At 39.9% G+C, this 26,748-nt stretch overlaps 1 protein-coding gene across 1 annotated transcript in view; it reads left to right on the top strand.

Annotated features, from left to right (window-relative positions):
- Positions 1 to 26,748, top strand: part of MRPS28 (mitochondrial ribosomal protein S28) — a 77,404-nt gene that overhangs the window by 14,796 nt on the left and 35,860 nt on the right. The window contains 1 exon segment of the mRNA XM_021385908.1: positions 2,667 to 2,848. Coding sequence (XP_021241583.1) covers positions 2,667 to 2,848 — 182 coding nt within the window.

Genomic DNA, 26,748 nt, shown 5'->3' with positions numbered 1-26,748 from the left:
CATGGAGTTTTGTTGTACTTGACTGGCATCGCTTGGTGCTGAGTGACAAGCTACAACTAAGATGTGATTCATCATCTTTGAAAACAATATTTGTGATCACAAATGATAATAGATTATAGAAAAGAGTTTATTACTGTATAACTTCAGAGGGGCAAGCAGTTGAATTCCAAGTCAGGCGAGTGATTTTTGAAACTCTAGTGATTTCATAATGAGAATGTCAGGGGAAGACCTCTGAATTTTGCACTTTTTGGTACAGCAGTTCCCCTTAAATCAGATTTCCTAATTTCTGTGTGAGGATTGATGTGTAATCTCTTGCCCAAATGGAGTCTTTTTGGAGGGGTGATCCCTTTGAATGCAAGGTTATGGCTTCTATGTTGAATTAAGTTGCATGTAGATTATTACTACTGCCCCATCAATTCATGTGATACATCTAATGGAAATACTTCCTCTTATTGATTCCACTGTTTTGCATTTATTCTTGAAGCACTTTCAAATGTGTCCTCTGCAATTAATTTTTATCTATTTGAATTTAGAGTACATTGTTAATTCCTCTGCCTGAAACCGTATATGATAGTAGCATGCCTGTATGAAATCCAACTTCTCCACTGGTGGTTTACTATCACCAGCAGCTTTCTTTCTGTCTGTGTGTATGCCTATCTTGGAAGGCACCTAGTTCAGCCCTTGTCCTCGGGATGCTACATTGAAACCGTTCCATTTTCTGAAGCAGCAAACTGACCGGGGTGTCAGATTTCTAGCTTTTAATTCCTGGGGTTATATCATATCTGAACAACCCACACTGTTTGTGCATTCCAGGAAAACTGGAATTCCAAGCTGTTGCTTGTTTTGACTTCCTTGAGAGTAAAAGTTTCCAAATGTGCAAATTGAAAATGATGGCATTCTTCTCTAATCATAGGAAATATAGGTGGCTTTTCAGCGTGCGCTTGAAGCAGACAGTGGAAAGTATCCCTGCTCCTCCTCCACCCCCCAGTTCTGTCATTTTTGGTAAATAATCTGTTTGCAGATGCAAGATGTCTTTCATCTGCAGTCCAGGAAGACGTGGTCTCGATTCTTTGATTTAAATAACTTGCAGCCTGATCTGGTAGGTGGTAACCATGCCCATGGCAGGAGGTTGGAACTAGGTGATCTTCAAGGTCTCTTCCAACCCAAGCCATTCTGTGATTCTATGAAAAAAGGAAGAAAATTCCTGATATGTACAACCTTTGCTGTTGTGTGTTACACACTACAAAGTGATTGTTTCCCACTGCTTTATACTACAGTGTCATGGAAAGCCAGGGAGAAACAGTCAGTGCTAGCCTGTATTCTGAAGGTTTACTAAATGTAAAGAGAAACAATATTTCTTTGTTTACAAATTCGAGATTACTCTTGCTTTCTCACTCATGAAAGGGGTGTAATTTAGTTAAACTTCATGCTGTGAATTTGTAGAATCATTAAGGTTGGAAAAGACCTCCAAGATCACGTAGTCCAGGTGTCGGCCCATCACTGCCATGCCCACTAACCGTGTCGCTCAGTGCCACATCTCCACATGTTTCTTGAACGCATCCAGGATGGTGACCCCGCCACCTCCCTGGGCAGCCCGTTCCAGTGCATTACCACTCTTTCAGAGAAGATTTTTTTCCTTATATCCAACTTTTGGGGCCCAATTTCAGGCCCAAGTTCTTCTGTGCTGAGCAGAGCCTTGAAGGGCCACAGATTCTGAATATGGCCATGTATCCTTGTCACATTCACATGCTGTGCTGAACATCTGTAGTCCCTGGATTATCATTACTGGAAGTAGTAATTCACTGTGAGAATGCTTAGCGATACCTTCTCTCTTCTTCAATAAAATGATTCCCTTTGATTTGCTGTTGGATTTCAGTTACAGATTGCTTCCAAAATATGTATCGCCTTTCAAAGGTAGTAGTCTTAAAAAGTGGTCGTGTTTGGTACATCAGATGAATAATGTATGACAAGGAATCTCACTCCAGTGTAGCTGGGTATGTTCACCTAGCGTGTCATGGGAAGCACGTGACTGTCAGTCTTAGATCACAGAACAGAAATGTCTCCATGTAGAAGAGCAAGAGGGTATATGTTCTCACATTTTCCTGAAACTCTATGGGAAATAACTGGTATTATATTTATTTAGTTACTGAATCAAAATATAATTTGCTATTGTAGAATAAAAAAAGAGAAAAGTGATGGTTCATTTTTTCTTAACATCTTAGATCAGTTCTGTGTATGGTTTCTACTTTTGCTGTTTTGTCAAAATAGTTTTGTTCTTTAAAATGAAGATTTAAGTATTATTCATTATAAAATAGTTGCACGAATAAGTGCAGGGTACTAATTCTGCTTTGTTTTTCACAGAGGAGGTAGCAAAGATATGGGATATGTTCTTTGCAGGACTAATTTTCGGAGTACATTTTAAAGTTAACTTGCCCAACCAGTAGTAGGATATGTCTTAGTCTTAGCCTTAGTCTTTAATATGTGAAATGTTTTGGGTTGTAGAAATTTAACAGATGTCTCCTGAGAAGACTTAATAAAAACGCACCAGAGGCATGAAGTCTTTTCTTGTACTTTAGTGAATGAAGCCTTTTTGTATGATACCAGTTTGATTTATTTCCTCCTTGAGATGGTATCTTGTATGAAATGATATTTTTCTTTATCTGTAGGTTCCTTCAGAGAAATCGGAATCCTTTGCATCCATGTTGAGACGCTCACCTTTGATTCAGATGGGACCTGCCAAAGATAAAATTGCCATTGGTCGAATATTCCATATTGTAGAAGATGACCTTTACATAGATTTTGGTGGCAAGTTTCACTGTGTGTGCAAAAGACCAGAAGTAGATGGAAAGTAAGTAATAAATTATGGTAAGCGATTAAAATAGGTGAATAACAAACTGATAGGTAATTGGACTTGATGATCTTGGACTTCCATGGTTTGTGTGACTTACATGGTTTAAACTATTGAAGTTCAGTTGTTGTGCAGAATTGTTATATTATCTGTTTAGCTCAGAAATCATCCTGTTGTATTCTAATCTCTTTGTTAATTTGCTTTATTGGTATCTACATTATTTATGAAGACCAAAGGAAACTGGTTTTCTTTAAGTTGTAGGTTGCTTGCAGAACACTATAGTTCTAGAGCAATTTGTTTGCATTTTCTATTTTGCGATAACTTGAATATACAAGTTAACAGAATTTTTCTTCAACTGAAATGCATGTTGGCAGAAAATTGATAATGCTGATGAGTTTTTTGATAAAATGACATTGTGTATGATTTTGCTTTCATTCCTGCTTGATTCAACACAGCTAATGTGTTGTTCAGTTTGTTCCTTGAAAATATCTAGATCCTTGCAATTTCAGGTCAAGCCTGAAAAAAACTTAGTTACAATGCTGCTTCAATTACAGATAAGGAAATCTTTTCAGTTTAAGAAGGTGGTACTGTAGAAAGAAGCATCAGCTTTTCATCGTGAAGATCTTAAGCCTAATCCATCTACTTCTGTAAAATGAAGTTAGTGTATCTGTGTGTGTATGAGAAACCTCTGCTTTCTGTGATTTTCAAGGAGAAAGCGTAGCACGTGTGAACAGAAGGCAGACCGATTGAGTCTTGTTTTCCTCAGTTCTGTGTTGCTCTGTAGCAGCTGCAGTTGAGAATTTCCTTTTTCATTTCAAATCTCCCTAAAGAGAGACTCCTCATCTCGTCTCATTTCCAGTCATGCAGTTGGTTTCACCTTCTGGCTGGTGGGGCTTTAGTCATTGAGAAACACGGAAATCATTACTGTCTAATTTCTTAAAATAAGCATTATTTATTGAAATAGTTCACAGTTTTGTGAATATGAAATTTTAATCCTGTATGAAATGTAAGCCACCTTGGGCAGGATCTTTTCTACATACATGTGCATGAGTTGATATACTGGAACGTTTGTACGTTATTTACTTGTGATATTATAGTTCTTAATAGATAATCAGAGTTAATGTGCTGTCTGAACTATAACAAGTATGCTGGGGAATGCAGTAGTTAAAGAGAGGAAAGGTAGGTGAGCAACAGATTCTGGTGGAAGTCGCATTTAGAAGCTTTCTTAACATTTTTAACACCTTATGGTTTTGTATTATTTAAAGATATCTTGTCTGTTTAATTTGTTTCCAGGTTGCTTTATCACTTCAATTTTAGTATGGAGGCAAAATACCATTTTTTAAGATTTATAACATTAAAATATTTAGGTCCATCTCTTTTCTTCATTTTTTTCCTTGAGAAGAAGCATCTCTACTAATCTGCAAGATCAGTGTCCGAGACATTACATACGTTTCCTGTGACAAAAGCTCTAAAATGATTTTTTCTTTTAGAAAAACTTATTAGAAGTAATGACATCTTTGTGCACGAGTTTGTGATAGTACTTTATCAGAGCATTTATATACTCAACTTTCTTTTTCTGACAGATCTATGACTTCAGAAGCAAGTATAATTGATGGCTTGGTTTATCCTGAGCCTTTTGTGCTTATCACGTTTGGCAAATGTTTTCTTAGTCCTGTTCTTGCTGCTGTGTACTGGTATAAAGCCCTCATTGCTCTTTACATCTCATATTTTCAGTCCAGCTTTATCTTTCTCAATTACATTCTTACATGTTGTGAGAAAAGTTTGTGGAAGTTTGTGGATAAGAAATGTATTTCAGTGAGTTACATCTTCCTAAAAAAATCTCACAGGTGGGCAAGTGTTTGGTCTGGTGCTAGTCTTCTGACTCCTCTCGTCTTGCTCCTGATGTTGGGTTTCTTTTGTGTGGGTGCATGCTGGTGTTACGGTGGGAGGAGGCCTGAGGAAACTTGCCTTGTAGTGGCAGTGGAATCTGCATGTTTTGGAACCAAAGGCAATAATTCACCTAGTGATACAGGCAGCATCCACAACGCCAAAAATGTAGTCTCAGTGGGGTAGCAGTGTTGATCCTAATACACCCATACACCCCCAGCTTTCGTTTGAGTTGTAGGAGGCCTGTTCAGATCCCTTTTCTTGTCAGTTCAGATGCTGCTGAGTTTGGATCTTACCACTTATTAAAATGTAGCAGAAAGAATATGCAAACAAATATCTTTACTTGTACTATTGCTTTCATCTGTGTACTTAGTAAAGACAGCAGCTCATTGATTTACTGTGTAAAGTTTACCTTAACAAAACAAATACAGTCTTTTCATATACTGGCCTCTTAGTAAGTGTAAATGCTTAATGTCTTTTGCTGCTTACGTGCCTTAAAATAAGAAGCTGTTCCCTTTGGAAGAGAATAGCTGTTATTGATCACCAGAAAAGGGTCTAAACAGTGCTACAGTACCTTCTTCCAAAAGTTGAAAGGAACTCAGTAGAATTTGAAATGTATACTTAGTGCTGTACTTATTTACCTTGGTGGCTGCCTTAAGACTTTGTAGCTGTTATTTCTGTTGATTCCTTTGCTGACAAAAATGAATTTGTCTCAGTATCTTACTGGCATGTTATCAATAAGACTATTTACTGGTTTGTTACCAAAATGTTTTTTGTTTGTGCCAAAGAGAAAGAAGTACATATTAATCTGCAGATAAGTGATTTCTTGAAGGCCAGCTATTTAACACAGGAGAATCAAACTTAGTCTTCAAATGTGGAATTTCCTAATACTGGTTTTATGATTATTATCTTGTGAACATGGCTCTTCTAGTACCTCTGTTCTTTGATATTACTGTATTGACTTTTCAGTATTTAGCAGCTCCTCCAAAATGTTACTTTAGAATCTTCGTGGGGGAGCCCCTTCCTCTTGCCATTTATGTAAGGAGGCATCTCAGTGAGGTCACGTGCTTTTGGTACATCCTTGGTCGTTTCATTCTTTTTGAGAAATCAACTGTTTTCTTTGACACTGTGTGTTTCCTTACATAATGTCCTTTCATTTTTGAAAGTGCTAGAAGTTACTGAAAAACAAAAATTCCACCTGAGATTCTCCTCATTGTGGTTAACGATCTTAGTGGGCCTTTCCTACCTTAGTGATTCTCTGATTCTCTGAAAAAACTAGCGCTCTTAACCTGCTCAGTCTTGATCCTTACAGTTAGAATTTCTTGGGATGTGCAAGTGAAAGACTGCAGTTCTGCTGCCACATGGCAATCTGACAGGGTTTCATCCTCAAGACTGTCTTGAGTGAAGGGAAAAAATGATGTCCTTAGCTTGGCAAATTTGAAGTAGCTACCTGAATATATTTTTCTGTCAGTTCTTCTAGTGTAATTTTTCAACCTTAAAGAAAAAACAACAAAAAACCACCCCCCCACACAAAGCAAAACAAAAAGAAACAAAACCAACAACAAAACACTCCATCCCATAATAAACTATTAAGTAAAATAAATCTTGAAAGAGTAGTAGTACAAAATCTAAATTGAATTGAGCCTGTTTGAATTTTCTTTTTCACTGACTGTTCTTCTTCTTCCTATCTTCTTTGGAAAAATAGTTCCTTAGGTTTGAAAAAGCGTATTTTATCAGTATTGATTGTTTTGAGATTGGAAGCATAAATCAGCTTGGAGACCAAAGGTATTGTTGGTGAAATGTCACTAGGGTCAGGCAAGGATGCGTTTGGTTATAAATACCAACAGTGGGTTGCTGTGTAGGATTTAATTCATGTGACAGGAGTATTTATTACTGTTTCAATTACAGGGTCTTATTTAATATGCACTTTACTTATTTAATACATATTGTAATTAATAAATATATATTTTCCTGGTACACATTGATTTAAATGCTGTATTAAACTTTTATGCCAACAGTATAGGAATTCTGTAAAGAATTCACAGACTTAAAAATGGCAGAAAGGGTCTGTAGGAAAGCCAGGGTAAAATAACTTTTCAGCTGTAGGGAGAACTTGATTTTTTTTGCTCCTTTCTTTTAACACGCAGAGGAAATGAAGTCCTAAAGAGGAACGTGTCTCTATTAGATCTCCAAATGAGCAACACTTTAATCCGTGGCAAAAAAGTTGCTGTTACAACCTGCTTCTGCCATTATCAGATGGAATTCTTAAGAACCAGAAAATGTGGGTTGGTGTTGTGCTGACACTGCCTGTTGCATGGTCTGCACCTGTACTGTTAATGACCAGTTCCCATTGAAAGCACAGTGGCTTTCAGCAATTTTCTGAAATGTAGGATTGTAGGATCAGCTTCCAAAGAGGATTAAATGTGCTTTTCCATGCAGGTGTAGTGAGGCTTTATTTTCAAAGATTGCTGTAGCCCTCGAGCAACTCCAGAATTATCAAGCTATAGAATCAGAAAGACACTTCCTTTCTGTTGGAGTATGCAGCTGGTGCAGGGATTTCCAGTATATCCTGTGGCAATTTTACTTGACACCTTTTATATACAGTGCATATTTGCCAGACTTAAATAGTACAGGAGTGGAAGAAATCATCGATGCTGGCTGTGATTTAGAACATGACAGCTTAATGAGCATCATAAAACATTACCTAACGTTGTTTCTGTAAGTTGTATCAAAATGTTTATGCTGTTTGAATGGTTGCCAGGGTGAATTTTATTTGGGAAACATTTCATATTCTTCTCTTCCTGTTCTATTTTTAAAATATTTTATAGATGAGGATGGAGTGAAATCCAGTTAAAAATAGCATATCTTTTTGTGCTGGGTGGTGTGAATGATGCTGACTGTCTTCTAGCAAATTCATTTATTAACGCTGTGTTAAGCTGAGGTTACTTGTGATAGGTGAAGCTTTAAAGAATCTCATAAAATGAAAAAAAAAAATCAATGTACGAAAAAAAGTCCGTGAGAAAGATGGAAGGAATTCAGTAAGACAGCATTTGATTTACTTCCAGTTTGAGATGGTGTATTTAGCAGTTGCTCTGTGCTGAGCTAGGGGTGAGTTTGGAATCAACTACTCCAAAACCATTCCATGACAATGTGCTTCTTGAGCAATTAGCGCTTCTTTCAGCCAGAACCAGCAACCTCTCTTACAACAGAGCACAAAGGAATCTGCCTCCCAGTCATCCTGTGACAGCTAACTGCACAAGGAGAGGTGCTGCTGAGCTGCAGATTTCACCCTTTGCTTGCTGAACCCTCACTTCCATTCGTGTTGTGTGTATAGTGGTCCAGGATGTTTCTGGCAAGGGCTAGAGAGACAGTGGTGAAGGCATAACCTCTCCAGCTCTTTTATTTAAAATTCAAAAAGACCAGACCACTTGCAGGACTAAGCCCTTTCAATAGCTAATAGAGTTCTAATAGATCATAGAATCATAGAAGGGATGGAAGGCATGGAAGGGACCTTTAAAGGTTGTCTAGTCCAGCTCCCCCTGAAATGAACAGGGACATGCAACTAACAGCTAACACAGGTTGCACAGGGCTTGATCCAGTCTTGCCTTGAAAGTCTCCAGGGAGAGGACATCAACCACATTTCTAGGCAACCTGTTCCAGTGCCTCACCACCCTCACTGTAAAAGACTTTTTCCTTACGTCCAACCTAAATCTCCCCTCTTTAAGCTTGAAGCCATTTCCCCTTGTTCTGTCACCACAGACCCGCTAAAGGGTCTGTCGCCTTCTTTACTGTAGCTCCCCTTTAGATATTGGAAGGATGCTATCAGGTTACCTTGCAGTCTTCTCTTCTCCAGGCTGAAGAGCCCCAGCTTTCTCAGCCTGTCCTTCCCTTGGATCATTTTTGTGGCCCTTCTCTGGGCGCAGTCCAACAGGTCCATGTCTCTCCTGTACTGAGGACTCCACATCTGGACACAGTTCTCCAGGTGAGGCCTCACCAGTGCAGAGTGGATGGGCAGGATCACCTCCCTCGACCTGCTGGCCATACTTCTTTTGATGCAGCCCTGGATATGATTGGTTTTCTGGGCTGCAGGGGCACATTGCTGGCTCATTTCCAGCTTGCCGTCCACCAGTACCCCCAGGTCTTTTTCGGCAGGGCTGTGCTCAATCCTTTTATCCCCTAGCTTGTATTGGAAGTGAGGGTTGTCACAACCCAGGTGCAAGATCTTGGATTTGGATTTATTGAACCTCATGAGGTTCAGCTGGGCCCACTGCTTAAGCCTGTCTAGGTCCCTCTGGATGGCATCCAGTCCCTGTGGTGTGTTGGCTGCACCCCATAGCTTGGTGTCATCAGCAAACTTGCTGAGGGTGCGCTTGACCCCACTGTGAATGTCACTGATGAAGATATTAAAAGAATATTGTTCCCTGCACTGACCTCTGGGGGACAACACTCGTGACTGATCTCCATCCAGACATTGAGCCACTGACCACCACTCTCTGGACTTGATCTTGCAGCCAGTTCTTTGTGCATTGGACAGTCCAGCCATGAAAACCATATCTTTCCAATTTGGAGAGAAGAATGTTGTGAGTTACAATGTCAAAGGCCTTACTGATAGGTGACATCAGTGGCTCTTCCATAGATACTCCTGTGGACATACTTCAGTAATCCATGTGATGCTTTGTGGTTTTTCTTTTTATGGTGGCTTTTTGATCAGTGCTAGCTGCTTGATTCATTGGTTTACTTAAGAAAATAAGCCAGCATGTATTTAGGCTGAGAAACAAAGAGATTTTTAGGAAAATAAAGGTTTGTTTCAGTTGTCTAGATTACTGTGTTAAACATCAAATGAAGCGTTTTGATTATGTCTGTCCCTTTTAAAGTGCCACGGTCTTTTACTCTAAGTGTTCATTTTAATTCTTAAAGTGCTACGATATAGAATGCTTTACAGTTTTTATACTAGCTGATACTATCAAGTAGATTTTGTCCTTTGGGCCAATCTGGCAGGAGGAGCACAGGGGGAGGTGGCAGGATCCTCCTGCAGAGTGTAGCAGGCTAGGAAATACTCTTAGTGCTGTCCCTGTGTCCCATATACAAGGACAGAGGTTGTTGAAGTTCGTTGGTTAGCTCTTTGTCACACTGTTCCTAATGCCTGCAAGCTAAGCAACATCTGCCACTGAAAAACTGTTCTCCAGCAGGGCGTATCTTGAAGCATCCTTTGGAAACCTATCATGGGTAACAGCAGTAGAAGGATCACTTGCCTTTTTCCAGTGATGAGAAGCCTTTTGCTCATGGTCATTTGGATAGAAGGCTTTGCAGTGATATTAATCAGCTCCCTTGGATGCGTTTCTGCTAGTCCCATAGACTTGTCTGAATTTAGTTGGTTTTAATGATCTCCAACTATATCCTTCTCTTGCAAATAATATTTCGCTCTTTCATGCTCTGCACATGGGCCAAGAGACTTGAGAGCAGACCTTTGCATGAAAACCCTGACAAAATAAAGCGTTGAATGCCTGAGCCTTTTCCATGCCCCTTGTCACAAAGTTCCCACCTTAGTACATGCATGATGATGAATCCTCTTCTACTTTAAAACAGTGCTGTTAGACTTCCCTGTTTTCTATCTCAGAGGCACAAATCCTAAGGGAAGGGTTGTACTTCAGACCTTTGCAGTGGGGGAAGAGAGAAGACGAGGTAGCCTTCAACATGAGAGAAGGGGTAAACTTGATGGGAATCGTAAGTTCATAGTCATAAAGGTGCTTGGTGGATCAGGCAGAGAAGCTAAAAATGCCCTGGCCATTGGGAAAAAGAAATGGGAAACAAAAAGAAAAGTAAGAGTTGGGAGGTCTCCAGTGAAACCCTTGCTTAGATAGCTATGAAGGTGATGCACAGAGGTGTGCTCTGAAGGAAAAAGAAGGCAGAGAGTCTGGTTGGAATCAGTGAAGGAAACCCAGGGAAGTCGTGATGCTCTGGTAGCCTAGAACATCCTACAGCTTTCATATCAAACTTCTAATGTTGATGGAGCTGTTACTGCTTTTTAAAAAAAAAGTAATAATGTGATGTATAAAGGAAACATTTCTTGCTGCGACAATGCTGATTTTAGCTTTACATGTTTGTTTTTACAGGAGTCTATTTCCTTTTTACTATCTGTTGCCAGCAAAATAACATCTATGCATAGTGTGTAATTCTCGAGGGGAAAGAAGGAAATTACTAACAAGCTGTATGAGAGTTACAATAAGAGTGATGGATTTGCAAGTACCGTTATTGAATTCCTGCAGATGCTGAGAAAACAGAGGCTGAAAACCCATAGAAATGTAGTGTTGGGATATTTTTTCATTATTAATATTATTTGAAGGTACTGAAAAAATGCACTCCTTACTGAGTCACTGCGCAGAAATCCTTTTTATTTACATGGTGTGGTTCTTGCGTAGAAAAGGCTCAAGGACTGCTGAGGAAAATTTTTAATTCCCACTTCTGAAAAGTGAGGATAATGGCAACAATAACTGTACTAGCAGTATTTTCTCATTCTAAAAGGGCTGCTCCAAAAGTAATGCCTCCTGTTTTATTCTGTTGGCCCTCAACGTCAGAGGTGGATGCTGGTGGGATGGCAGCAGAGGTTGAACCTTCCCACCGTCATGCTCACGTGATCTTGCTTCTATTTGTGCTGATACATGAACCTGAACCCCTCCTAGTCTTGTTTTCTATATTCTTTTCAATGATTTCTAATATATATTACAAATATACAGTGCAACTACATTTATAATGATTTTAATATTATGAAATCTATTCAGTATTATAGAAGTTAGTAAACTTTTTTAGTTTACATTATCACTGCTCACCTCTTCACCAGTGAGTGTTCCAAGTGAACTGGTAGAGTTTGCAGTTTTATTGTGTGATTTTAAGCAGTTAGCATGTCTTCAAGGTGGCTGTATTGTAGGAGTATGTACCAATAATGCTTTAGGGAAATGCGAGAAATCCTTTTTTACCCCTTAATAAATAATTGAAGCAGAAATTGTGTAATTTACTGAAGTACGTGCTAACATCATCTTATGTAATCAGCACAAACTGCCAGAGTTAGAGTTTTCTCTATGCTTTTATCATAAAATCTGCGTGTTTTTCTTTTCTTTTTTTTAAGTATTTCTTGCCTATTTAAAAAGAAAAAAAAACAAAAACAAAACAACCCAAACCAAAACAACAAACACTTTTTGTGACATAAGTAAACAGCGTGGGGCAATTTGGTAATCTTGTATAACAGTGATCTATATAACCACGCCTGTATAACTGTGCCTATATAACTTTCGGTGGTTTAAGTTCATCAGTCCATCAGTGCCGTGTCGCTAATAAATTTGCAGTACCAAATAACTCCCTGTAATTAGAGCAATCTTCAGACTTGCCTGCTCGCCCCTCAGCCTCTTCAGCTTCAAAGTTGTCCTACCCATCAAAATAAGCACTTACTTATTGGAGAGCCAAATTCCTCTGCATTTTGAGGGATGAACGTAGACCAGCTTATTCTTGACTTGTTGAATAATCATGACCCGGTCAAACTTGCTAAAGTAGAAAATGAAGTTCACACATGCTTTCCTGAAACTTTTCCAAGTTGTATATTTTACAGAAAACATCATCAGACAGCCAGTCTCCACTCTGTGAAAACCAGTCTCTTGCTGTGATTAAAAGTACCAGAATGCCACGTTGAAATCCTCTGAGGACCCAGGTGGTTGGCACTACTCATCAGCAAACTTAGCTTTTGGCACTCTCGCCAGCCCTCGGTCACAAACTCTGCCCAAATTCCAGGGAGAAATGGTAAGCAGGACTGATCTTGTTGTCCTGTTCCCACATACCAATACTGCAACTTGAAAAGGAAGCCTTATTGTTTATATTTAAGACAGCTAAACTCAAGGAGGTGGCACGAACTCCCTTTGCTACAAAGCTACCATATAGCAATGCGCCATTGCTGCTAGCCCAAACAATGCGTGCGGTGCCACTGTGTCTGCTGTCGAACAATTTCAGCTTTCTTTTCAAAAGCATGCTCACAGAATAGCCATGTGATTGCAAACCTAGTCTGTGTACTTCAGTAAATAACCTCTCGCTTATTTATAGCAGCGTGCAATTCTGAAATTACGGCATTTCTATCCCCTATGGACACAGCTTATTATTTGCTTGGTTACTTTACAATTGAGACTGTTTTTGCCACCCACTGCAGATCCTTCTTTGGTGGTTATACTCGACCACAAATTGAGGTGTTGGCTTTGTGTGGTTCTGTAATACACAAGACTCTGCTGCCAGAGTTCCTGGAGCCCACTGTCTGCAAACTTCTTTTCGGACTGCAAATTTTTCATCACAGATAGATACTTTTGGCTTTGGTTAATGTAATAATAGCATGGGACAGGTGTTGGTTATGAAAAGAACAGTTCATCATGGACCCAGGATTACTTCCACAGCAGTGCATGCTAGCTTGCAAATCACTTTTTGTCTTTGTTTTCTGACAATAATTCTTACATTAGTTTAAAGTAGCAGGGAGTTATGAGATTTGATGGTCTCTGGAAGAACAAACTGAAAACAAAGCAAGCCAACAGGCAAACAAAAAGCCCCAAAACCCAAACCCAAAAAACTCATTCACTGGTGAAAAAGTTGTGCCAGCTCTGTCTTCCCAGGGCACCGTGATAAATGGGAGATGGAATATGCTGTATAAAATGTCTTGGGAGAACAAAGCAGTTCATAGGAGGCTTGGGGCTTTTCTGGCTGTGTCAGAGCTGTAAATACTCATTAAGCCACACAGTTTCTCATATGTGGACGTGCACACACAAACATGGTAGAAAATAGAGCTTGGGAAATGGACTGCTGCATTGGAACGCCTGAGTGTTGTCTGTAGAAGTTGAGGTAGGTTAACTCTCTCTTCTGCCCTAATCCAGGTATTGGAAGTCAGAAACTATAGAAACTAGAATTATAAACTCATCATTTGGTAGAAGAATTAAAATTGTTTCTAGTATTTTGTTCTGAAATCTATGAGTTTAAGTGACTTAAATCCTCTATGTGCAACCTATTTGGAAATTAATGTCTTTCAGTGCTATGAGAAAGCCTTGCATTTGGGTAGTGATTCTCTTCCTGAAATACTTCAAGTAAAGTACAATTAATTGCCTCAATAGCCTGGTAAGGCTGTTGGAATCTCAGCTGCTCCAGGTGCAGAAGGTTGTGGTTCCTGTTGAAAGCCTCATCCTCCCCAGCATGAGGAACTCTGGCGGTGCTGGTAGGTGCTGGGTACTCCTGGGGCACAGAGAGCTGTGCTTTACTCAGCACACAGCAGATCGGTGTCCAGATGTTCCTGGCTTAAATCCTGGTCAGTGTCTTCCATTCCTGTAGCGCAGGTGAAGGAGAGAAGGAAAAACAGCCCAGCTTACAGAAGCAGCCTGCCTGCTTGTATTAGGCTGTGTGTACCTGTGCTCTCCGCCCTCTCCATTAGCACAGCAAACTCAGCTGCATTGCTGCGCTGCTGTGGCCTTTCCTTGCGCTGTGGCAGCCAGCTTCACCTGAACTAGCTCATGATCTCTGCATTGCAACCCATGGAGAGGTGTAGGCTTGCCCCGAGACACAAGCTATTTAGTTTATAGGTTGAGAAACTGAATTAATTACTGCTAGGACCAAATGCGAATTATAAGTCTTCATATAACATAAATCCTACGCAGGGAAATTAATGCTATCATATAACACTAAGCCAAGGAGTGGTTATTATTCATCCCTCCAGAGCAGATACAGTCAGAGAGTCTGAGAAGGGGATTAACACAGCCACAGGAGCGTTCTGCAGGTGATAGATCAACCTTGTGTTGTTCAGAAAGCATGAGTCAAGCCTCCCACAAATCATAATAGTAAAGTTGGGCTTTTTTGTTGCTTTGCTTGTAGTTTTTTTCCAGTTTCTTTCTGGGTTCTGTAGTTTTTTGGGTTCATACTGTGTTTTTCAAGAGAAGTGTGGAGCTACTGGAGGAAGAGAGTCCAGAGAAAGGCCATGAAAATGATAAAGGGCCTGGAGCATCTCTAATGCAAGGTAAGGCTGAGTGAGCTGGCACTGCTCAGCCTGGAGAAGAGGAGGTTGGTGGTCTCATCCATATCCATAAATATCGGAAAGCAGGGTGCAGAGAGGATGGGGCCAGGCTCTGTTCAGTGGTGCCCAGTGCCAGGTCAAGAAGCACAGACAGTGGGTACAGACTGGCACACAAAAGGCTCACCCTGAACACCAGGAAGCAATTCTGTGCTGTGTGGCAGCTAGAGCACTGGCATGGGTTGCCCAGAGAGGTTTAGGAGTCTCCTCCTTGGAGATCTCCAGAAAACACCTGGACATGGCCCTGGGCATGGGCATGGTCTTCGTGAAGAACGGTTGAGTGAACTGGGCTTGTTTAGCTTGGAGAAGAGAAGGCTCTGGGGAGAACTTATTGTGGCCTTCCAGTACTTGAAGGGAGCGTATAAACAGGAGGGGGAATGATTGTTCACGAGGGTGGATAGTGATAGGACAAGGGGGAATGGTTTTAAACTGAGACAGGGGAGATTTAGGTTAGATATTAGGAGGAAGTTTTTCACTCAGAGGGTGGTGACGCACTGGAACAGGTTGCCCAGAGAGAGGTTGTGGATGCCCCATCTGTGGAGGCATTCAAGGCCAGGCTGGATGTGGCTCTGGGCAGCCTGGTCAGGTGGTTGGCGACCCTGCACTCAGCAGAGGGGTTGAAACTCGATTATCTTTGAGGTCCTTTTCAACCCAGGCCATTCTGTGATTCTGGGCAGCATGGTCTAAGTGAACAGGGTTTGGACCAGACTGTTTTCAGAGATGTCTTCCAACATGAGCTGTTCTGAAGTTCTAAGATAACAGCTTGATAGAAATCTGCCTGTCTGACTGTGAGCAGGCATGCCACTGATGCTTCAGTCGTGCATTTGTATTAGCAGTCAGCTGTACTGAGGGGGCTGTTTCATCAGCGGGAGTTGTGGGTGTTGACTGCCACTTGGAGTAAGCCATAAAGACTGACAAAATTAACTCTGTCAGTTACTCCTACACACAGAATCCCTGAAAGGTACTTTTCTTCCACTGTCACTTTCTGTATCTCCTTGTAAGCCTATTCACGTGCTGTTATCCAGTGTGGGCACAAAGGCAGGTAAATTCCAGTAGGAGGTGTAACTGTTGTAAGGCTGTGTTTCCAAGCTGCATAGGAGATTCGGCTTCTTTGCTAATATTACGCAGTTCTGCAGTTCTGAATAAAAAGAAAAAAAATGTTACTTATAGGTAAAAAATAACATTCTATTACTTGCATGTTATTTAAGAGTAATTTTCTTTCCTTTTCTGTTCACTAATATGCTAACAAAGTAACGCAGTTGTTGCTGCCTGTATTTTCACATGCATTTGTGTGGGACTAGAACGGGAATAGAAATAGAATATAATTTTTGTATCAAATGTTCTGGTGGAAGAAGCAGAGATAATACAAGTACTGCAGCAACACCTAGGTTGTAAGCAATTACCCATACTGTGTAAAGTGCTGCTGACAGCACAGCCCCTGCTGTTGTTTTTCCTTGCCCGAGTTTCCTAAATAGTCAAAATTAAATTAAAAATCTTAGGCAGGTATTGCTGCTGTGCTGGAGGAAATGTGGAAAACATGAAGGTCCATTTATTATAAAGAAAAGAGTACTGCTATTCTGAGAGTGGTCAGTAGCTGTCATAAGTTGCCCTAATAAATCTTGGATGCTGTGTGGTCACTGCTGCTGTGGCTCTGTCAGCAGTTTGGGAATGGCAGCAGCCAAGCAGCGGTGCAAGTTTCTGTGCTTTGAGGACTCGCTGAACATGTCTGTGATTTGTGGACACTGACATATCAAGTATGGTGATAGTTAACTGTGGAATATTTTTTCGAGCAAAATAAAGCTCTTCATTTTTGCTTTTGTGCTAATTGTCAAGAGGCAATTTTTGTGTTTTACTTTTTTAGCATTTCACAAAAATTTCTTATTTTTTATCTTAAGAACTGAATATCCAGCGCCCCAGCATGGGTGAGAATTAATGCCCCACCCCCCAAGTCCTCCAAATCCTGAAAGAATTGTTCTGAAAAATAGCGGAGATGTGTTTTTTTTTACTGAACTGCTTTGAGACTTGGCATCCTCTGATGACACAGGGAGGTGCTCATAATTTGGTCACAGTGCATGAGCACATACCCACTGGACTGAGAAATTGAAATAGGACTGTAAAGGTAGGGAAATAATCACTGGATACAGTGAAGCTTGTATCTCGCTTGTCAGTGTTGGTGACTTCACACTGGTAGTTTAAGTGGAAAAGAGCGTAAGCAATTTCACTTCTATTAGTGATTTTATAAGAAGGAAGCAAGGATTGCTTGTTTGTTTTCTCTGAAACCTCTTGTTTTAGTCTTTATTTTCATAGTAGCTCATGGGCTTTTCCAAAGATAATGGGATCTCATGAACCAGTTTCACAGTTGGTATAAATCTATATAGAGCATGTCTTTATCAAAATGCACGATGTGCTTGCTTAACACGTCTGAAACCTTCTGGAACGAATGAAGTATTCGTTTTAAAAATTAAAATATTGAAACTGTAGCCCTATACAGCATGAAATCCCAACCAAGCATTTAGGATTTTTCCGTACATCATGAGGAAGTATATGTAGCATACAAGTTCAATTTATTTGTAATTTGTACTCATTAGTTTCAAATGTTCATGTAGAGATCACAGTCTGAAGGGTAATTATATGTTGATGGCTAATCTGCCCTCCACCTAGAATTCATGGCCTTTTTCCTATGACTTTGTACATTTGAGATTCCATGAAAACATTTTAACCTTTTGAATAGGGTAGTGCTTACTCCCTCTCACTCCTCTTCAGAGTGCCCAGCACCAGACCAATCTCTTTAGTGAATAAATACTGGAGCTTGCTCTCTCTCTGAAGCCTTTTGAGACTGTTCTTGGCAGCTGCCTTGAAAGATCTGCTGGAGATAGGAATGAAATGCTCCCTGCTTCCTCCAGACAGAGCTCTGTAAACAAGTGGTGAGCCTCTGCTTGGCAGTGCATCGCCTGCCCACGGCTGCCAGTGCTATGGGGGACACAAAGCAGCAGTGGTGCATGGCAGAACACACAATATCCCCTTTTGGGTCTTTCCATTGCTTGAATTACACATTGCTTTAAGGAGAAGGTTCTTGAAATATTCCTTTGCTTCTGCAAGATGTATTAAGAGTATGCTAAGCTTTGGTCTGATGCACATGTCAGTTATCAGTGGTGCATTTAGCTAAACCTGTGGGTTACGGTAAACCAGTGGGAAGGACTAATGTATGGCTGGAGTAGGTTAGTCTGTGTCTAACAGGCTCTGCTGTCACTTAAGCTAAAGAGCAAAAACATTTTGTAGCAATTTAGAATCACTCTTTTAAAAGAATCAAGGCAGCAGATTATTCTCCATTTTTTTCTTCTCTCACCATAGGATAATCTTGGCTGTGAAGGTCTTGTTTTGCTGAGAGTTTTGAGTTCATTACAAAAATGGTGTTAAATATTCCTGTTTGTTTATCAGCCTTTAGATCTATGAGTTCTTCTGTGCTGGGGCATGCAGTAACCCTGATAGTAGTTGAAAGGTGAGGATTCTCCTCTGAAATGAACTAAAAATGAACCATTCAGGATTGTGATCAGTCAGGTTCTTGGTAGGATCACGGCGTCCTTTGACACTTGTACAAACATTTGCCTACTTCACATACGCAGTGCCACTGTACTCAAGTGCAGCCATATGTCTCACAGCTAGCGTTCAAAGCAGTCATGTCTGCTTTATTTAAATAAAGCCACACGTAAATATAAAATGTATAAGTTCTTGTGCTTTTTAAAAATAGAGTACTTTAAAATATGATTATTATCTTCACATATCTTTCAGGTTACTCACTCAAACTCATTTGCCGAGAGTGAAAATCATGGCTTCAGACTCCAAAAAATCTTTATGACTAGCTCATACGTAATGAAGCTTTAAACTTGTGTGATTTAATTTTTTTCCGGCATTATAGATGTCATATTTTTAATATTTTGGGGCTTCCTTCTGTAACTGTTTATTTTTTTCTTATTGGGTACTAACAAGATTACAGTATTATAAGCTTAAAAAATAAGGTTGAAAGAACAGTGGAAAGAATACTTGCACTGACTTCTTGGCTGTTAATGCTAAAATGAGCAAAGTTCTTGGTGTTCCATTCATGGAAGTTCAAGGATTCATTTAATTTAAAATACTTTAAAAAAAAACAAAACAATTTGCAGTCTTAAAACATGTGGAGCGGTTCTTCCACTCTGACTGTAGCATGTATGTATGACTTTATCTGTAGTTTGGCCTGCACAACTTAGAGAGCCTTTGTTCATTCCCTTTTATCTGAAGCATGTTGCTAATCATTCTAAAACAACAAGCAACAACTTCACATAGAATAAGCCATGCATATTTGGTTTTATACATGAGTATATGAAGCCCATAAAGGTAACAGCTTCACCTGAAGTGCTACATTCAGCTCAGGGGCATTCAAGGGCAGGCTGGATGGGGCCCTCAGCAACCTGATCTGTTGGGTGGTAGCCCTGCCCACAGCACTTGGTTGCAACTGGATGGGCTTTAATGTCCCTTCCAACCCAAGCTATTCTGTGGTTCTAAGACTTTGTGCCAGAGGGCTTATCTTAAATATGCTTGTAAGGATAGTGTTATAAATTGTAGAGATGCTGTTGTCATAAGATGGAAGCTGACAGATTAATTATGTGAAGAACAGCAATAACATACATGAAGTTATTTTTTCTCTGCTAGTAGATAGTTAATACAGAGTTGCATATATGAAAACAGTGTTGTGTTTCTGTTTCTCAAGGAGACAGAAGTGCAGCTGGGCGGTGGGAGGCCTCACCATGGTGCCATACAGCCGTGGTGCCGAGGGAGCTGTGCCCAGCAGCTTGCACCTCCCGCCCCATTGGGCCGCCCTGTTGTTGGGTCAGGTGGTTCCCCAGTCACAGCTGCGGCTGCTGGCATCAGTGCTGCCTTGGAGAAGCATGCTCTGTGCTTCCCAGTGCTGAGCTTTGGTATTACCTGCAAACAGGGTGGATTAACAAGACTGGCAGAGCAGCAAGGTGGATCTTTACTCATGTAGGCTGACAGAAGGCCAGTCGCAGTTTTTCTGCTGCAGTGTTTCTGCCCCCTTCCACCTCAGGTTGTCCACGTAGCATGGCTGGGCTCTATGTGCAGCTATTATCAAGCTGTTTCACATCAGAAGAGTGCAGAATGCTTCTGTAGTCTCCCACAGTGACTGTGTGGTACAGCTCTGCAAACATCACCCATAGTAACTAACTGATTTATTTTTACCAAGGTGCTCACAATAGCTATGGTCCTTAGAGGCCAGATTGCCAGAATTTGCAGTTAACAAGCCTTTTTTCATCACTAGCCAACATTTCAAAGGTGTGCAAGGGTAATAAAACATTGCTGACTGTATATTTTTTTTGGACAACTGTTCTTTTAATATGCTTTGGAGCAGAGGCGTAGGATTTGCATGTAAATTGGTCTGACACATGCTCTCCTCCCCCTGTCCTCTTCTGCTGAGAGGGAAGGAAAAGCTCCCAGCACAACACAACATACATAATTATTAAAACACCATGCAACTTTCAGTGGTGGGATGAACAACAAGCACTATGGAAATTATGGGAGAGGGAAATGCTCCCCATATAGGTGCCTCCATGGCACGTCAGAGCTGTGAGCTGCAGGGCAGTCGATAAGCCCCCATTTACAGCCATCTCTTGCAGGAATCTGTGGTTTGCTTCTGTTTGCATTTGTGTCCTAGTGGTGGTCCTTAGCAGCTGATTATTTGGAAGAGCTGTTGCAACATGGAATGTAATGCAACAGGGAGGGCAGATACTTCAAGACAGCATTATGGCAAAAGTCCTTCATCACTGTAGGAGGACTGTAATCACTCAAAAGTGTGAAACTTGTACCTGCAAAGGTGAGTTTGCTGGTCCTGAGTAGCAGACTGGCTCTTCATTCACAGGGAAGAAGCACTGGAGAAAAAGCCAAAATGCATTCAAAATGGGTTAGCCTTAGCATCTTAGAACAAGGAAAGAGCAACTCCATCTACCAGCAAGAGATAGTTAAATTACTTATTCTTGAATCATCAAAATTATATTACTCTGTGGCTGTTCATTACTCATTCTTGTAGAAAGGAATAAGTTTCCCTATAGACTTTTCTTTCTTGTGCATCAAGACAATTTTTTTCCAAATATGCTGAAATTTTTATTTGTGTGTTCTTCTGTAGGTTTATAATGTTTTAAAAATACTGGACAGTCTCCCTAAGTTGTTGTTCCCCACCTGTGTAGCTGTCTCCTAAACCACTCACCCATTTCTTTACTTAAAGAAAGAAAATATTCAAAATAGAGCATTTCTTTTTCAGCATCCACTGTTGTTGTTTTTTCTACTGTGAGGAAAGACCAAAGAATATTTATGTAATGGTCTAAAACAGTGTTCTCCTCAACTCTGTAGAGGATGTGTGTGATACTGAGGATTAGTGCTAAGTCTTTAAATGTCTTCCACTCTTTACAATACTTCATGTCTAAAACAAACCCTGTTTCACTCTAAATATAAAATGCCAAGAAGAACCTGAAAATTCCCAACAAAGAATGAAAGCTTCGTGGTTAATTTTTGTTTGCTTGTTTCCCTTATTTGCCTTAAGACTTGAGCAGTTTTAATTTAGGTACTCAAATTTTGATGCCATGTGCATCCTACAAAATCTCAAATGTAATTCTGACTCTTCAGGTAATTCAAAAGGAGTTGCAAGACTGTATTTTTCAAAGAGCTGAAGATGATTTCTTGTTTTCGGATGCATCCTTGGACTCACCAAAATAGATGTTAACCACAGTGGGATTCTTGTACCTTTGAAAGGTGGGACCATATAATGAAAGGAAGGTTGAGAACTGGATGTCGAAATAACTGTGCTCAATGGTTTGGAGCATTGAGGCAGTAATATGAAAGTAATCACGGTAGTGTGGTTTCGTGCTTCAGCAAACAAGGCATGATAGACAAACTTGTTACAGTTTTAGGCAGAGAGCAGAGAGTGCAGACTTTTTGCATGTTCTCTGAAGACTGATTGCTTGGTTGAGAATCAGAAGCTAACAGGTTTTCTGATTACATGCAATGCGCTAATTTAACCTCCTGTCCCCTTTTCTCAGAGAACCTCAGTATGGGCTCTTAGGTTTTCCCCAAATGAAAAATCCTTAGCTACTTCATTGGTCTAACTCATTTTCTTGGAGCAGTGCTAGCTTAGAAAATTAAAAACATAAAAATAGGCATAAAGAATTTCAGTTGAAATGAGTAATGATTTTTTTTTTCTTGGAGAAAATACTTGAAATGTTTACTGTTAAGTGGGAAACAAACTTTCTCCAATCACCACTTGGCAGCTTTTCCTTTATATTTCATGGTAGTAGCATGTGTCAAATGAAAAGCCAATAATAATTTAATATACCTTGTACAAAGAGTTCTTCTTGATTTTTTTAAGTTGTTTGTGTAGTGGATTAGATAATGATGAAGTTTTAATATATCTTCTTCCAATTTTACTTTGAGTTTGCCTGTGTGAGACTTCAATCATAATGCAACATGGCAGTATCTATCAGTATCTCTCTTTGTACACTGGAAGTGAAATATATAATAATATTCTTTCTGAAACTAGTATACTTTCTGGTAAAGTCAGCCCAAAATATGATGCATTTGTATGCACCATTTACAGATGATGCGTATGTAGCCAGAATCTAAATGGGCATGATTTGTATGTCTTTCTTAGAAAGAAAATAAAGAATGAATCAAAGCAGGAAAAAAGGGAAAAAAAATATACAGTTCTAACATAAATTAGTTGGCTTGTTTCCACAAAGGGCCCCAGGATATTGTAACCTATGTGTAGAAACAACAGTATACTTGGCACACGCGTTGCACCTGTGAGTTCAAAATAACTTTATGGAAACTGAAATAAGCATTCTAAAAATATATTAGAGGGCATACCTTTTGAGTTCTGGAAATAGTGTTCGAGTAGTACAGTGTGGGACAGCCCTTTTCCAGTACATAGCTTCTGTGGATTACAGAGATAAAGGTACGATAGCGAAGCGGAAAAATGGAAAATGCCTATAGATTAAGGCCAGTCTGTCATCAGTGCTCTTTCTAGGAGTTGACTTTGTATGGCCTGTAGAAAACAATTTGTGGTTCTGTGAACTCGTAGTACAGATGAACCCACTAGGTAGCTTATTTATTTTAGTTTATAAAATGAACAATATAATATAATGATGAGAAAAGCTATGAGCACATTGATGTAACGTGTCCTTTTCTGGATATGTTGAAATGAAAAGCAGAAGCACAGATACAGGGAGGATCAGGTATTTTTGTTGTTAACATACTGTCTAAGGCAGAGAATTCTACTTCAAAAAAGGGAAACTTTTATCAGATGAGTACAATTTGTTTTTCCCTAACTTGGAAGCTGTTGCATAGTTAAGAGCAAAGAAGTGGGGTTGGATTACAAATTACCTCATTTAGACTGTGTAAAATCCAAAGTGATTAAAGCCAGCACTACAAATGTCTTGTGATACTCTGTAAAATGAGGGTAGTTGGCTAGTTAACTAACTTTTCTATGTTTTCATAACTCTAAAAACATTAAAACAGTTTGCTTGTCAGTATTGATTTTACTGCATGCAGACATTTCTCACATTCAAGTTAAGCTATTTTTTGCCAGTGATTAGAATGAACTTATTTCATTGCTCAGTCATATTGTGACTTGCATTGCTTTTCATTAGGGAAGGTTTCTGTGTATAGGCAGGATGCAGTGGCTAAACAGGCTTTTGGAACATGAAAATATAGATTACAATCGGTATAAGTCAGCCTTGACATGAGCTTCCTTTTTACCCCCTCTGACTATTGTCACAGCTTCCCCCCATTCAGCTTGGAGGTTGTTGTTCTTTGCATGAGTCCAATAGATTGTATTGATAGATCAGCAAGTGCTGTTTTTCCATTTCAACTCTGGTAATACAGAAATACAACTCAATTCCCTAATGAAAAGATCGCTGCTGTACAGCCTTTGCAACTGCAACAAATTACTAGGTGGGGGTAAAGTTCCAGCAAGGTGTTCTTGCTTTACTTCGTTAAAGAAATTACAATTCTTTGAAATTTTGATACTCTTAGAAGGAGAATAAACACTGCACACCAAACTTGTGCAGGAGGAATACTTTTTGAATTTTAGTAATGCTGTTAAAAACAATAGCGCCAACTATCTGCTTAATTCCTCTTCACTTACTGAATTGTCGATGTAGAAGTGTGGAAGTTTGGAGCCCTCACAGTATTGACAATGTGAAAGCCCCTCAGCTGTCTCCAGGAAGATTTTTACGCCTTGGTTTCTTCTAGGGAAGTCGGTGCACTAGAGGGTTAACACTCTGACACACTGAAGTGTCTTAATTAAGGCTTGGCAAAGAGCCATGGGCAGTAGAAAATGTGTTGTGCCTGAGACAGCAGCAGTTGCTGGTAGTTGGAGCCTCTGGCAAGGTCTCGTGCATTCAGCAGCACTCTGTGCTTGTGCCTACCTGTTGTGGGAAAGCAAGATGCTGTCCAGACCTGAAACAAAGCCGAGGAGCACTTTCCCATCCAGCCTTGCCATTGTATCCTTGAAAAGAAGGGATGCAGGGATGCGGAGAGCTGGGGAGATACCTGTCAGTAAAAGCTGTTCTTTTCAGCAACTTGCTTACACAGCAGCCTGCAGTTAAAGGAGGAGCTAGTTAAAGCTGCGGAGCAAATGTCTTCTTGCAAACTGTCAAGAATGAGAAGAATATTTTCATGAAAATGGGAGAATTTGGGAGTTTGAGAAGATTTTAAAACATGGATAAACTGTGGTACTTTTCAGATTGAGAATTACTGCATTTTTTAAAGAATATTGTTGATTTATTTACAGGAGTTATTAATTCATACTGTTTTCCCAAGATTGTTGTCTACTTATAGTCTAACAATAACAATTGGAAGGAAAAACACAGTGTCAGCCCAGTTAAGCATATATTGTCACAAGATGGGCAGCTGGATGATACATGTTAAATAAACATCAAACTTGTTATTTAAAAACCAAACAATAAAATTACTTATCATTTCAGAACTTGCTTGCTGAATCTTACAGTGAGAAGTGCAGAGATGGAGACTTGTGATAGGAGTGAGCCAATAACACTGAGCGTGTATAGGCACATATTCAGAGGTACAGCAGGAGAAGTACTACTCCTCAAGTTGGTATGTTTGTAAAGTGCACAGTAAGGCACATATTTCACCTTCTTTTTTTAGCAAACAGAAGTTGTGAGACTGTACCTTGGGGTCTGTGTTATTGTGGGTTGACATGCCTCATACCTGTATTTGAAAAGAGGAAAAATGTGTTGTTTGAGAGATTTTCCAAAGTTGCAAACAGCCATGAAGCTCTTCCACCTCTCACTGAATTTCAGTGGAAATTCAGTGCCTAAATCCAGTCTGTGAAGGCCTGAACATCATCTCCTCTTGAGGTACGATGGCATTAATTACACAATGCAGACTGACTCTGCTGAACCGTAGAGCTAAAAATAGTCCTTACTAGTTAATGCTTAAAAATAAGTAGCAAGACTGAATAAAAAACATGGTTATGTGTATCTGTAAGTCTCCAGGTGGAGCCTCATCACCTCAGGGACTCCAGCACGTGGTAGATTGCATCAGTAGCTGCTGCAAGTCACAGCAGTGGAAGCCCATCTAATTAGTTAGGTGCTGAATGGTCATTTAATCCCTGCCAAGCAGTAACCTGTTCTACTCGCATCTCAGTGGAGTGTTTTTTAGGTTTCCAACTGTGCAATTCCCCATCGAGGAACTGCAGAGAAATGCCTTGCCTGCACCAGTCTGGTGGGTGCCCTGTAGGCCTGTTCTGCACTATGCGAGTAAGTTCTGTTTGTAGGAAGTGAAATGTTAAAAAGTCAGGTGTGAATTACAGTCTGTGGTGTGCCCTGGTGAAAACTCTCTTGGAAGAAGTTGGTAATGACCCTAGAAAGATTATGTCCTGTTGTATGTGTTTTATGGCTCCTCCTCATGAGTTTCTCTCTTTACCTGGGATCATGCATTGTTTCAAGGGAACCCAGTGGAACCTTCCATCAAAGAAAGTTCACACTGTAGAGCAAAAAATGGCCTGTTCCCGTGGTACTCACAGTGCCTGCACAGTGCAGACTGCCCCAGAGCAAAAGGACCTTCCCTGTGGAGGAGAAGAACACCAGCTTAGGTCTTACTGCATACAGAATGGTTACCTTCTGCTTGAAGAAGGTGATCTCCTTTATTTCATTGTGAGCACACAGATAATAAAGAACTGGGGGTCCTTGGAAATACCAGAAGGGTAGTGAAGTCTTGTCCGGTCGGTACTGACTGGAATAGTCCTTGATCTTGAGCATGAAATTATATTCTTTTTGCCAGACTGGTCCTGGGTATACGTGGCTACAGCCAAGTTAATTATACTCTACCATTTGAGTGTTTACATTTTCTACTTTTGTTTTCTAGAAGAAATATCTGGATAGTCAATGATCTGAGCTACTTTTCCAAATGTTCGTGCAATTATTTTAGATCTAAACAGAGCTGCAAAGTCAGTACTCAAATATATTACTGTAGATAGTTTGCATGTGTGTCTCTTTAAGGAATGTAACAGGTCTGTGTAAATCAGTATTTCCATGCTTGTAAAAACAACAGTTTGACTCAGTTATCTGAGAGCAGTTGGTTTATGAAAGGACTGCTGAGGATAAATTAAGGTATGCCATTAGAAAATATATATTAATATATACTAATAAATATACTTCCTTATTAATGCAAAAGGAATATTTACAATGAAAAAATCAGTATCAGCATTACTTGAAAATCAACAATATAGCACATGCATTTCACTGATATTTTGATGGTTATTGTCACTCTTTGACAAATTGTTGCTGAGTACAAATCAGTTAGATTATTAAATTATAATGAGTGTTGCACATTTTCATATTTCTTATTTTGCGGAACAGTAGTCATATGGGTT

The sequence above is a fragment of the Numida meleagris genome, chromosome 2 (assembly GCF_002078875.1).
Source record: "Numida meleagris isolate 19003 breed g44 Domestic line chromosome 2, NumMel1.0, whole genome shotgun sequence".
NCBI classification, from domain to species: Eukaryota; Metazoa; Chordata; class Aves; order Galliformes; family Numididae; genus Numida; species Numida meleagris.
Note: the sequence above shows the minus strand (reverse complement) of the source record. Positions and strands in the feature narration are given on the sequence as shown.